At 39.8% G+C, this 14494-nt stretch overlaps 1 protein-coding gene and 1 pseudogene across 2 annotated transcripts in view; one reads left to right on the plus strand and one right to left on the minus strand.

Annotated features, from left to right (window-relative positions):
- Positions 1-663: 663 nt before the first annotated feature.
- Positions 664-14494, minus strand: part of Prelid2 (PRELI domain containing 2) — an 85265-nt gene continuing 71434 nt past the window's right edge. For both annotated transcript variants that reach the window (XM_005324217.4, XM_078047178.1), the window contains exons 6-7: positions 9426-9495; positions 664-4664 (exon numbers count right to left, since the gene is read on the minus strand). In XM_005324217.4, the coding sequence (XP_005324274.1) occupies positions 9436-9495 (60 nt within the window). In that variant the 3' untranslated portion in view covers positions 664-4664; positions 9426-9435. The remainder of the gene's footprint in view (positions 4665-9425; positions 9496-14494) is intronic.
- LOC101977543 (calcyclin-binding protein pseudogene) lies at positions 10920-11663 on the plus strand (annotated as a pseudogene).

The following is a 14494-nucleotide window of genomic DNA, read 5'->3' on the forward strand; positions in this document are numbered from 1 at the left end:
CAAGGGTGGCTGTATCTGGTCTGACCAGCCATCAGCAATGAAGCACAAGCTTTCTAGTTATCCACTGGATAAAGTCAAAAGAGAAGACAAACCCTGTCTTTCTGCTGTATACAGCTGGTTCTCAATAAATGCTGATCAAACAAGGACTGTACTCCTAAAAGTAAGGTCATCACCACACTCTAACTGGAGGAAAGGAAGAGCATTAATAGGGCTGGGATGAGGCATTTTAGTAACAAGGTATAAAAACCCAACCAAATAACCCAAGTCTAAAGGGGTCAAATAAAAGGACAAAAGTGCATCTCACAAAAACCAAGTACAAAAAGTATAGCTGAGCCACACGGGTCAACGAGAAGCTACTCTGTCCCTTCCTCTCTAGGACTACTTAGCTTTGTGCTGCTGCTCATTCCCAATGTGCTTCCTCTCTTCTCCCTCCGTGGACTCAGGTCCTTCGTTTCATTAGCACATGAGCCTCCCAGATCACCGAATAATGGTGGCCTCTGCTTATCTCTGGGACTACTGACTCACCTTCAGGTAACTAACACCATGCAGTAGCTACATCACCCTCATCAGGGCAGCTGGGCAGGGATCCTTACTAGAAAGAATCAACACAAACTACGCCAAAAGATGTGATGCCCCCAAGAAATTAGAATTCACACATAAATATTGGTTGTTAACACCTTTATTTCAGAAAGACTGCAGGATGGAATTTCTTAGGCACGCAACTGATTTATAGATCTAAATCACAGTAATACTGAATATAAAATATTTTATCCTATATAAAAACCGGGCCTGAGAAATTTTCATTTGGATTTTAATCCACTATATTTCACATGATAGGACGGTATATAAAAAAAAATCAACACAATTGAGAAAAGCAATGGTTCATCCATCAGGAGAAATGATTTCTACCAACATCTTGCTTATCTTGAGGTCGCAGATCTGACAACCGCAGTTGAAGATCAAAAAATAAGTTGGAAGGAGGGAGCCGAGCCACAAATAATGTCAATGTAGCAAAGTTCACCCATTTTAATGTTCAAAATGCCTCATTCAGCTGCTGTTCACGTCAAGAGGTAGAGGATGCAATTACGTGATTTTCCCACCCCACAGCAAACTAGTGGAAGCTTCCAGAGGCAGACACCAAAATAGCTGAGAGAAATGACAGCGAACAGTGAGGGAAAAGAAAAACTCTTAAAACCACCATGGAACTCAAAGAGCAAATACATCTGGGGCTATTCAGTGAAGAACTCTAATAAACCTAGACAGAGCATGTCATAATTAAAAACACAAATGAGGACCTGAAAACATTTCATTCCCTTCAATGCTTCTGTTTTTCAAAGCAGGGAAACATATACTAGATTAAGAAACAATTCCATGGAAATGGTCGAAACAACAAAAAAAGAGTCCAACTTAAAATAATAACCTTGAGTTGTCTATACTGTGTGCCCTACAAAATCTGATAAATGGGATTGTCAATACATATACGATGCTTATAAAATACACAGAGTAGAGCTGGGGGTGCAACTCGGTGGTAGAGAATGTGCTAGCATGCACAGGGCCCTGAGTTCCATCCCCAGTACCATAAAAAAGAAAAAAAAAGCCATAAAGTAATTCATATAAAAATAATGCAGCACCTTTTTCATTTATATATAATTTAAATCCTAACAGCCTTCCTGGGAAAAGTACCTCAATCACTGTAGGGATAGCTTGAGTCAGCCTCTCTCTGCACAGGAACTTCATATTGAGTTCTGAGTGATCAACTACATTGATCAGGGGGCCAAACTGACTGTAAAACTTTCCCAAATGAGGGAGACACTGAGGCCAAAAATACCTCTCCCAAATGAGTACTTTTCAGAATGTGGTCTGTGGAACAGCACAACCAAATCTCCTGGAGAACTTGTGTCAAAATGCAGATCCTGAGTTCCAATTGAAAGTGCATGAGTCAGAATCTCTGGGGGAAGGACCAGCGGACCTGCAGGTCAACATACCCCTCCTCCAGGGGTGTCTGGTACATCCTCTCTTTGAAGGGCAGGCACATTGGCCCCGTCAGGAGGAGATCAGCCAGGTCTGTGAATTCACCCTTCCCACTCTTGTTCCTAGTGTGTCCATCAAAGCGGCAATCCTGGCTTTGACATTTCTTACACTACATATCAGATGACAAAGTAAAAGATGGGATTCCATAATATGCATATAAGTTAAATGAATCTAAAAAACCTTAATTAATTCTGAAAACTCCATAAGTTTTTGAAAACCATGTATATGAAGCTTGAAGTAAAAGATGCCTGTAGGGGAAAAATACTGAGTGAGGAAAAGTGTTTGATGCAGGTCCAGAGGATTACTGTGGAACGAGGAAGAAAAATGCATCCAAAAGCAATCTTGGAGGAAAGGCAGGATGCATTTTATGTCCAGAATACCAACATGCAAATCTATTAAAAATTGGCTGGGATGTGCAGGCCAATCCTTAACACCCTACAAACACAGGCTGAAAAGTACTGGCTGGTAAACCTATTTGGCTAAAGGAGGCTTTAAGCAATTCTGAAATTTTTGCAACATGAAAATTAAGAGATCTCTTTTTAATTTTTTTTTCCTTTTCCTGGAAAATTGAAAATAAAATAGAAAAACCAGCCACACTGCTACACTGTGCTGGTGCTGGACAGCAGCTGCTTACCCTCAATCAGACCTGCACTCCCTGGACCTCAACAGCAGCTACCTGCTTCACTTTTCAGCTGCCAGGTCGCTGCTCACATTGGCACTGGCCACCCCAGCTACAGGGAACCAAGGCACCAATTCAGCCTCTCTCTGCTTCTGCTACACTCTGCTTCTAGTAAAAATCCCTGTTACAGAGATCCTTTCCTACCTCTGACACATTATGAAAGAAATCAGATAAATGTCTACAAATTAGAAGCCCTTTGGGATCACATGGGGAACTTCTGAAAACACTGATGCCTGGGTTCCACCTCCAGAGGTCTTGATTTCTTGATCTAGGTGCAGCCCAGGTCATCAGGACGGCATTGTGTTCCCCAAGTGACCCTAATGGACAGCCAAGGCTGAGAACTCTGGCCTGCAGAGGATGCACATTGTTCAGTAGGAAAGGTTAAGCTTATACCCAACATCCATCTCCAAATAAAAATTTTTGCCTTTCACCTTCAACAATTTATATCACCTCCTACTTTTGGAAAGGGGCTATTAAGGTTTTGGAAAAACCTTACTAAATGGAAGAGAAGGTCAAAATGTGTTCTGGTTTCTACCATTCATTTTCCCTCCAACAGAACTGAATAAAACACTGAGGAGATGGAAGAGAAATTATCCCAGGAGACAAGACTCAAGCAGCACAAATAGCTCAAGTACAGGAGAGGAGGCTCACAGTGGCAGGCTTGTATGAGAAAGTACAATTGCTCTGAAATTCATCAAGGCACTAAGTGGAAATGTTTCAAATATTAAAAGAAGAACAATCTCCCCAAGAATTTCAGTAATGGCCCAATTTTTATCTTAAGATGAATTCCAAATCATTGCCTCTCTTCAATGTCTCTGTTAGGTAGCATGCTTTCATATTTCGGCTTCTCATCATGAGAAAGGCAAACTACTGTCATCTAATTTTCAAACAAATACTCCCTGACATTATAGTTGAAAACTATATGTTCAAATGGTTTTACATAATAATGGCTTCTATTTACTGGGTTTCTGGGCATCAAGCCACATGATGAGCACTTTATATTAGTGATCTCAAAGCAGTTCAACAACCTCACAGAGTTCATCTCATCACCTCGTTTTATAAATCGTGAAAAAAAATGAGCTTCAGGAAGATTTTTATGGATGTGATCAATGAACTAGGAGACGGGTTTGTATTCAAATCCATGTCTATCTATCTGACTCCCAAATTTGTGTTCTTCAAACTAAACTATCTTGTTAGTCATAACAACCCAAAGGCAAAAGACCTGTGCCTGATTATCCCCACTCTCCCAGTAAAAAAAAAAAAAAAAAAAAAAAGCAGAGCTGAATGGCTTGCTCCATATCACAGGATGAGTTACTGGGAGTCATGACCAGAACCTGCCTTCCACCATCCATTCCATGTTGTTGCAGAGCACCAAGCACAGTCAGTTCATGCTACATTATGAAAGCTATGCTAACAGTGCTTATGCATCAAAAGTCTTTGATTTCTGAAAAATCTTAAACATTGGTATACATATGGCTTAGCTTCAACACAGGTCTGGCACGTGCCTGTTTCAAGCCCCCTAGAACAGGTAATCGAGTCAACAACTTTATATGTTCCAGAATCCACTCATGAATCCCATGAACAATCATGCTGTTAAAATATGGGTACAAGCACCACCACCCCAGGCCTTTGACTGCCCTGGTGCCATCACAAACAAGTAGCAGGACATCCTGAGGAAGAGTGGATGTCATCTCACATGGATCTTTTTCTTTTATTTATAAAATCATAAAGAGAGTGTTCATAAAAATCCAGCTAGATGGTCTCCTCTCCATGAGTCCCACTATTTGAAGCAGGCTCCAAGGGGAGGGTATCGTTTTGTGTCCTGGCAAGGATGTCTCCTCTTCTTTATTCTGCCAATACTGTATCCTCAAACCTGTATTCCAGGAACTGTGCCTACGATGTGTTGTGGCCAAGAAGTTATTATTGGAAAGAAGCCCACTTGGACACGGCTCCCCTGCAAGAGAAAACAAACAGGCTTTATCACCTAATAAACATGTCTACCGATCGATACTTATTTGCCCTCTTTTCTGAAGCAACTCCCCAGAGTCACTTGAATTCTATCATTACGGATAATTCTTGAAGAAATCGCATTCCTACCTCCTAATGATCTTCGAACAAAGCCAGCACCTCATTTTATTAAGTCCAACCAGCTAGAGGAGCTGGTTCAGAGAGGAGTTTAAGATATAGCTAAAATTGAGGTCTTAATCATCACAATGTGACAGAATGCTGCTGTGTTATCAAATCTCACAAGTCCAGTCTCCCAACTGCCAGCGGCAAGAACAAACAGTTGTCAGGGCTATTTGTTTTATTCAAAAATGACAGGAAATCAAAAATCTATCAAATGATGTGTCAGCAGCAACGCCACAAGCATACTGGCGACTGAGATTTATGTGCCTCCGTTTTGGCTCATGACAAAATCACCTTCTAGGTTTTCTAATTTTCAAACATACGTTTGGATATACAGGTCAGAGAATTTGAGGAAGTTATCTTTAAATTGTAGGAACCATATAAAATGTAGTCACATTCTGTGTGTATTTAAGTTACGCAAACGTGAAATACAGCGTGATATAAGATATTAAGTAATCTCTCCTTATGCACATTTTTACAAATCCAGCAAAATATCTTTTAAAAATTGAGAGCAGCAAAATTCCACAGTCTAGAATATTGTGTAAATTATAAACAGCACCTCTACTACCGTCACATCACAGTGCCACTTTATTTGCTAACAAAATGCCTGTATTTCTACTCCGCTGGGTATGTGTGTTGGAACTTTATGAGCAATTTTAGTGACCACTGTGGCTGGTATTTTAAGTTCACTGTTATCATTTTAGTACTTTTTATGTATCCTGAAAATACCATCATCCAAATCACAAAAGTGATAATCCTAGACTCAATGCAGGGGAAATAAACTGCCAAACTATAAACTTTAGAACACAGGTAAGATATCATGAATACTGTTTGTTTGTTTGTCTGTTTATCTATCTATCTATCTATCTATCTATCATCTATAATGAGGATTGAACCCAGGGGTACTTAACCACTGAGCAACATCCCCAGCCTTTTCTTAACTTTTTATTTTGAGACAAGGTCTCACTAAGTTGCTCAGAGTCTCATGCTAAGTTGCTCAGAGTCTCACTAAGTTGCTGAGGCTGGCTTTGAATTTGCGATCCTCCTGCCTTAGCCTCCAAAGCTGCTCAGATTACAGGTGTGCCCCACTGTGTTTGGCTGATTTTGAGAGTCTTAATTCTTCAACGTGCCTGGCTAAATACTGAATTTTTTTTTAAAAAAAAGGTCAACACCAATAAAAAATACATAAATGAACTGAAATGAAAAATAAAAAAGGCTGTGAATGTAGGTCAATGACAGAGTGCTTATGTAGCATGCAAAGGGTCCTGGGTTTGATTCCCAGCATCACACACACACACACAAAAAGGCAATGCAACACTCCTTGACATTAATTTGGACTAATTTAGGATGCTAACTCAGGAAGCAATAAATCTTTCCTTAAAAGGCCAGATAAGAAATATGTTAAGCTTTGCAGACTTTAAGGTCTCTACTATCACAAGTATTCAGCTCTGCTGTTTTAAGTCTGAACATAGTCAAGTACATAGCTGTGTCCCAATAAAACTTTATTTATAAAAGCAGACAGCAGACTCAATTTAGCTTATGGACTATCATATTCTCATCCCTACTGTCTAAGTATGGTGTCCCATTTCTTTTAACATAGCTTTATACTGCTCAAAAACAAGTAATCCTTTGACAACCTAAAACCATCCCCACATTTTCCTTAGAGCTATTTTAAAGAAAATAAAAAGTTTCATTAAAACAGAAACATCTCAAAATGGAAAAGCTTTGTAAAAATAATCAAGAAATTTGTGTGGGAGGGGATAAGCTGGTAACATCAAAGCCTCAAAATTTTCTGTACCATATTTGTGGCAATGCTTATATGACTCATTTTTCAAAACTCAACAAACTGTACTCTTAAAATTAGTTCATTTATGGTAGAGAGCGTGCCTCTCATGCACAAAGCCCTGGGTTCAATCCCCAGCACCACATACACACAAACACACAAATTATATATATAATTTAATTGTATATAAGTGATATCTCACTGAAGCTAATTTTGAGAAAATCTTAAAGCCTTAACAACAGCCTTAAGTTTACAGTAATTGTAGATTTTTTAGTGAGAGTTAATGGGTATGTGCTCACTTTACATTTTCTCCTCTGAGAAAACTGGTTATGAATTTTGAGTTTGAATTATATAAATCCTTCATGAATTCTATTGTATTGACTTCGAAAAAACGCAACTATCCTATACTAATCTCCTGGTTGTATCCAGACCTAAACCACCACTCCACTTGAAAGAGAGGAGAATGAATTGGTTTTCTTTTTTTTGCAAACAATGCAAAGCCCTGAATTCATGGCTTAGGCCTCAACCACAGTAAACATACACACACACACACACACACACACACACACACACACACACACACACACAAAAGATAATAGGTAATCAAAAGGAAATGCTACTAAATTATTTAATTTGTTAATCTTTACTAATAACACTTTAAATCCAAGCTGCTTCAAAGCACAAGATGACCTGAGTCTCAGCTCTTTTACCAATTGTGTCCACTTCAGCCTAGAGCTTGTCAACATTCAAATCACCAAAAAAGGCAAGCAAGACTGAGATGCTAAAATCAGAGAAAAGGCATACAAAGAAAACCATTCTTCCAATTAATCTAAAGTTGACCAAATGTGGGCAACAATTTCAAAACCCCAGCTGTAAGCCTCCCTAGTGCCAAAGCACTGAATCTGACTCCATCCAAAAATGGGAACTCATTTAAAGCAGTCACTCTCAAAATGTGGTCCTGGGTCCACCATCACCATCACCTGGAACGTGTTCTAGAAACACAAACGCTCAGGAGACCACCCAACTTACTGAATCACCATTCTGTGCTTAACAAGTCTTCCAGATGATTCTGATGTCTGCTAAAGTTTGACACTAATTTGAAGTTTGAAAACCGATAGGTATATGTAATCGGAGGCCCCTCATGCCTTCATAGAACCAGAACCTGACTTTAGATCCCACCAGCCAGGGTAAAATGTGTGCCCAAATACAAGCAATGCTCAGTGAGCCTCGGGTGACGAGGCCACATTCTTCTCTACAATGTCTTAAGGAATGGGGAGTAAAACATTTAAGATTAAGTTCTGACATTTTATGAGCACCTGCCGTGTGTACTATGTAAAAACAATCTTGTTTAGCCTTTCCAGGAATAATGAAATCTATTAATATGTGTCAAGTATGGAAGCTTAATCAGAATGGAGTCCAATCTGCAAAAAACAGAAACACTTTACAGTTTCCAACTGATGTTCATTCACAAGCCTGGCCAGCATGCTTTGAATACCAAGGCATTTGTATACAAGGATTCCTTTTGCTTATTCTTTCATAAATTGCTCTCAGAGTTCATTGTGCATTACAATTAGAACACCAGGTCACTTATACAAAACCATATACTGTGTTTTTAAGCCAACATAAGGTAATTCTGAAATACCCAAAGCACTGTTTGCTTTACTCGGAGGTTTACCTTCTCTGTAATGTTAAAAATCTACCTTTAAATTCAGCAAGATGTTATTCATTTATTTTGGGTTTTATTCTCTATTAAATAGCTTTGTCCCATCCTTTCCACGATGAAAAACTTTCTCCTTGATGTAGACAATAGAAATTACCAGGGGAGGGAAAATGAATAGTTCTGTGATTCCCCAGTATCTGTTGTCAATCCTTCACCATTTGCCATACACAAGAGCTGTCTTGTTTGCTGCCTGTGACCATAGCATACATTACCAAAAAATCATTCAAGGTACCCTTACCCATAGCCTTAGCACTATTTCCAAGCTTTAGAATCTTTCAGAAGAGCATTTCAGGCAGACACCTTCAATCAGTGGGTTGAGTATCCTTTATACAATGCTTAGGACCAGAAGTATGTTGGATTGGGAACATACATATTTTCAGATTCGGGAATATCTGCATCTATGTAATGAAATATCCTGGAAATAGGACCCAAACATGAAATTCATTTTTGTTTCATATAATCCTCATACTCGTAGCCTAAGGGTAAATTTAGGAAATATTTTTAGTACACCTGGGTTTTGACTGCCATCATCACATAGGTCAGGTATAAAATCTTCCGCTTGTGACATCATGTCAGCACTCAAAAAGTTTCAGACTTTGGAGAATTTCTTATTTTGGGTTTCCAGATTAGGAATGCTCAACCTGAATGACTAATAAGATAACATTTGTTTCACTGGCCAATCAACATTTTCCCTTCTTGTTATCCTTCCTGCTCCAATAACAGTTTTAAATCTGCTTTTGTTGTTCTCTGAACAATAATATTAAGCTTCAGTTAATCCTGAGCTGCCGTCTTTACAAATCTATGCCACCTTGAGGGACTCAATCAGGGTAGATTATACTGAACAGTTTTAACAATTTGAATGCAGTTGTGACCCAGCACGTAGTACAAAACTGCTCTGAAAATCAAAGAACCAAGCAAATAAAGGTACTGAATAGATAACAAAACACCTGTGAGATAGCATTCTACAGACATAGCTGGGAAATATACAGCATGAAAAGCCCAGGGAGGCTGATACATAATGCCAGGCTCATAAGCATGAACACATGGCTTGAGTAAATGATTCTGATTTTGCTTTTGGTACTCACTGATGATTCCTTATTCAGCTAAGGGGGCACCACACTGTTCCTTTAGCAGCATCTCCATTATTCTAATTCCCTATAAAGAGAGAGAAAGAAAAATCAAAATGCCATATTTCACAGACAAGCAGTTTTACATTTATCACATCCTTGTGCCTTCAAGGAATCCAGATCACAGCTAGATATTCATTTCGATAAAGTAGGCTCAGAGTCATCTCATGCATTTTCATAATATTTTACTCACAAATTTCACCTACACTATATTTCCACATGTGCTCAGACCCTTTTAGGGAGACCAGCAAAGCAGAGTTTGGGATCTCCATGGTAAATACAAGGATAGCCCAAGAGAAGTCGGGCAACTTCTTGAAAGTGCCCAGTTACTGATCACCATTGCCAGAGCCGGAATGGCAATGAGCTAATATTTGTTAACATTGACAAGTGTGCTCACTTCACTACCAAGACATCCTGTGTGCTACCAGTGCAGTGAGTGCGGGAGTGCCCAGTGAATTACCCTCCAGGTCACAAGCACTCCTGTCCCCAATGACCAGGACTGTAAGCTGCCGTGGGCACACAGCCACCTTCAACCAAAGGGAGCTGAGGCCATGCCTGCCTCCAGGTACAGCCATATCCAACAGCTGCTGGATATTAGGATAAAAATTCAGGACAATTTTGAAGGGCACCTCACCCCTGTTGCGCTCCACAGCAGGAGCTGAGACTTTTGCTGCAACTTCACCCTGGTCAATGTCACCTTCTCCTGATCCTGCTTCCCTCATTCTATCATGGAGTTCCTCCTGTAAGTTATCTCCAATACACTCTGTCTGCAAACCTCCATCTCTGAGCCTGTATACCCAGAGCCCATCTCCAACCCCTTGTCTGATACACACAAAACCCTCCAGCAAGTAGTATTCTTACTCACAGTTTACTAACGAGGAAACAAACTCAAAAGGTTTTCAGCAATTTGCCCAAAGTCATACAGCTTTCAAGAGACAGGCCAGGGAAGGCACACAGGCCCTCTGCTCCGGTTCTAGAGATACCTCTTCACCTTCCAGCACCACTCCATCCACAACTGTCCAGCCAACCTCCTACACCCCTACCCGGTGCAGTAAAATTCTACCTTGGAGGAAAGCAGATAGATCTATCTTTTCCTCCTTCAAGGGCAAGTTCTTCGGCAGGCAAGTTGGAATTATAAATTTGAAAGAGGGTCTTAAGGGCCTCAAAGCTGAGTCTGGGGATTCACTATTCTCAGAGACAGAGGCTGGAAAAGCATTTGAAGAGAATAAAAATTATGACCGGAGGGGGCTCAGTGGGGTAGGGCCAATGGGGCTGCGGCCTCGCAAAGGCTCCAGAGGCTCCGACATACGTGGGGGAGCCAAGATCTGGCTCAGGGTCTGTGTGCACGTGGGCTGCGCTGCCAGTTCTATGCGGGTCTACCTGCTTGTTGCAGTGTTTCCTGACTCGGGTGGATGGCTGCAGCACGGGCCTGCGGCCTGACCCAGCCAGACCATGGCTTCAGCTCTGGGCGAGCTACAGAAAGATCTAGAAGAGGTAAAGGTGTTGCTGGAAAAAAACTACTAGAAAAAGAGTACGTGATGCTCTTACAGCAGGGGAAAAAAAACGATACAGAAATAAAGGACAAGATGCAACAGAAATGACAGAAGAAACCAGAACTTCTTGAGGAGGAAAAGCCAGCTGCTGTGGTTGCTCCCATTACAACAGATATACCGTGAAAATCAGTAATTATGGATGGGATCAATCCAATAAGTTTGTGAAAATGATATCACTTTAATGGGAGTTCATCAGATTCCCGCTGAGAATGTGCAGGTTCATTTCACAGTGAGGTTCGTTTGATTTTTGGTAAAGACTCTAAATGGGAAGAGTTACTCCATGATTCTGAACAATCTCTTGAAACCCATCTCTGAGGAAGGCAGTTCAAAAACAGTTAAGACTGACACAGTTCTCATCTTATGTAGAAAGAAAGCAGAAAACACAACGGTGAGAGTACTTGACTCAGGTGGGAAAAAGAATGCAAAGAGAAAGAAAAGCCTTCATATAACACCAAAACAGATCCTAGTGAGGGATTAATGAATGTTCTAAAGAAAATTTATGAAGATGGAGATGATGATATGAAGTGAACCATTAATAAAGCCTGGGTGGTATCAAGAGAAAAACAAGCCAAAGGAGATACAGAATTTTGAGACATTTAAGTCTTTCTGGGAACTGTGATGTGGAAATATGGATGTTTCCAATAAGGGGAATGTTGGAGAGCTGCACATGTAAATTTGACATATCTATGTACACAGTAAAGGCAGTAAAATTCTCCATTTCTTTACTGGAGGATTTATTTAAATAAAATGTGCTTATTAAATACTTACTCCAAAAAAAATTAGGAATGGAATGTAAAATACAGTCCCCTGCTGGGCATGGTGGCACACACCTATAATCCCAGTGACTCAGGAGACTGAAGCAGGAGGATCACAAGTTTGAAGCCAGTCTCAGTAATTTAGTGAGAGCCTGTCTCAAAATAAAACTAAATTAAAATTAAATAAAAATAAAAAAGGACTAGGGACATAGCTTGGTAGCAAAATGTCCCTGGTTTCAATCCCCAGCACCATAATAATAATAATAATAATAATAATAATAATAATAATAATAATACAGTTCCCAAATCCCTCCCAGGAAGATTCTGCTGTAACAGGACTCAAGCAGGCCCTGGGTCCCTACACCCAGAATGAGCACTCATATGATTCTCTTATGATCAAGCAGGGCTGGAAAACACTGAATGGCTTACAGAAGAAAGGCAAGGACTTCCTACTCCTTCTGAGCCAAAGGATGGAGATGGGGGTAATCAAAGGCATCACTAGAGAAAACAACAGAATATATTAACACCAAAGTAGAATGAATGAGTTCTGATCCAGAAGGTTCTTCAGATTCTGCCAGGGCCATCACCCCAAACACAGCCATTGTCTTGGAAAAAAAATTGAGACATATCCAGTGCCATGGAGCATCAGCCAAAGCACAGCAGCAAACTACCCAAGATGCTGTCATCCGAGCCAGGAGACCTGAGTCCTAGTCACTGCTCCACCAGCCATTCTGCTGGGTACCTAAGGCTGCTCACTTTACTAAGGAGTGCCTCAGACCACAGAGGTCGGGGGTCTGCAAGGCAAACTGGATTAGTGTCTTCTACACCCTCTGCACACCAGAATTTCTACAACAATCCACAAAAGCAAATAAACTTTCAAATAGACTCCCTACCAGTGACTCCATCAGAAATCCCAGGACTGAGGCCTGGTATCTGTGCATTTATAACATGCTCCATGTGACTCTGAAACACAAGTTCACATACTGGAATTTGTAAGTAGCAGCTTCATACCACCTCTGAGATCCCTTTCCAACTCTACCAGTCTGGGAACTGATGAAGTAGGGTCTCCTTAATCACTTCTGAAGATGCAATATGTACTGTACTCTTTGGAGTTATTCTCCTTTAAATAATTGGGAGAAAGAAGCAGAGGCAGGGGATGAAACAATCAGAGGAACAAAAATTAACTGAACTCTTTTTTTTAATGCATATCTGTTTTTCTTTCTTTTCTCCTTTATTAATATTTTTCCATATTTTATTGGTGCATTATATTTGTACATAATTGTGGAATTTGTTGTTACATATTTGTACATGCACACAAAATATAACAATATAATCTGGCCAATATCATTCCCCACTATTTCCCCTTTCCCTCTCCTCCTCCCTCCCCATCCCTTTACTCTATCCATCTCCTTTTGATTTTCATGAGACACATCGTCCCCCACCTTTATTTTCCTTTTTCCTTTCTAGCTTCCACATGTGAGAAGAAAACATGCAACACTTGACCTAAGTTTGGCTTATTTTGCTTAACATAATGGTCGCTAGTTCCATCCATTTTCCTGCAAATAACATAATTTGATTTTTTTATGACAATAAAATTCCATCATGTAATATGCCACATTTTCTTTAGCCATTCATCGATTGATGGCCTTACTTTTTTTTTAGTTTTTTATTGGTTCTTTTTAGTTATACATGAGCATAGAATCCATTCTGACATAATATATATAAGTATGTCAAATTCTTAACATAAGACCTGGATTGTACTCATTTCTGTCCTCATGCATTCAAAACCCAATTCAATTAATATATTTATTATGCACCTACCGTGTGCATTAGAGATTAAATGGCAAAAAAACAAGACAGGCCCCACCATCATAGAGCTTACAGACCTGTGAATTCTAGGCAATTTTTATTTTCCTGTTCTTATTTTTTTTTTTGTTTTTGTTGTTGTTTTGTTTTGCTTTAACAAACCCCTGGACAGTAATTAAATGTCCTCACTCTACTTTTAGGAATACTAAAAACTCCCACATAAATTCCTTTTCAAACTTCTGTTTTGCAGAGCAGGTGCATAAATCCAGCTAGTATGTCTTTAAAAGAAGAAAAGCACATTCCTTCCTTGAGAGGTGGGAGTCTGTGAACGCTCGTCTGTCTAAATGAAGACCGCCACCACTTATTGAGCTGAGCACTAATTGACATCAGCGAGGACTCTGAGGTTTGCCCTGGGAATTGAAAGACGTTATTTATTGAATCAATTATGTTCACAATGTGACAGTTGATTTTTCTTTCTCTCTTTTCCTCTCTCTAATACCATGTTAGTCTTTTTAAGAAGAACAGTTAGGAGGCAGAGAATGGGCTGGGGTGGGGAGGAGAAGCCTATAAAGTGAACCTTAAACAATAAAAAAATAAAAACAGGGAAGCCAGCCATTATTTAGTATCTCTCTTTGGTAAGGAAGGACCAAATCAAAGCCCAATCAATAGAGTCCTTTCAAATACAGTTCGTTCCAACACTTAAATCTCAACCCCTAGGAGATCAGACTTAAAGGAGCTAAATTTATACCACTTATCACACAATGATGCCTGAAATGCAGAACAAACATTAAGTAAAAAACACCTTTATAGATACAGCTTAAAAGCTTTTTGGACTGACAAACCATAAACCAGCTTGATTTTATTATTTCTTTCCCCTTAGAGAATATTTTTTTCTCTATTGCGAGGCTGCCTT

Source organism: Ictidomys tridecemlineatus, chromosome 1, assembly GCF_052094955.1.
Source record: "Ictidomys tridecemlineatus isolate mIctTri1 chromosome 1, mIctTri1.hap1, whole genome shotgun sequence".
Classification (NCBI taxonomy): Eukaryota; Metazoa; Chordata; class Mammalia; order Rodentia; family Sciuridae; genus Ictidomys; species Ictidomys tridecemlineatus.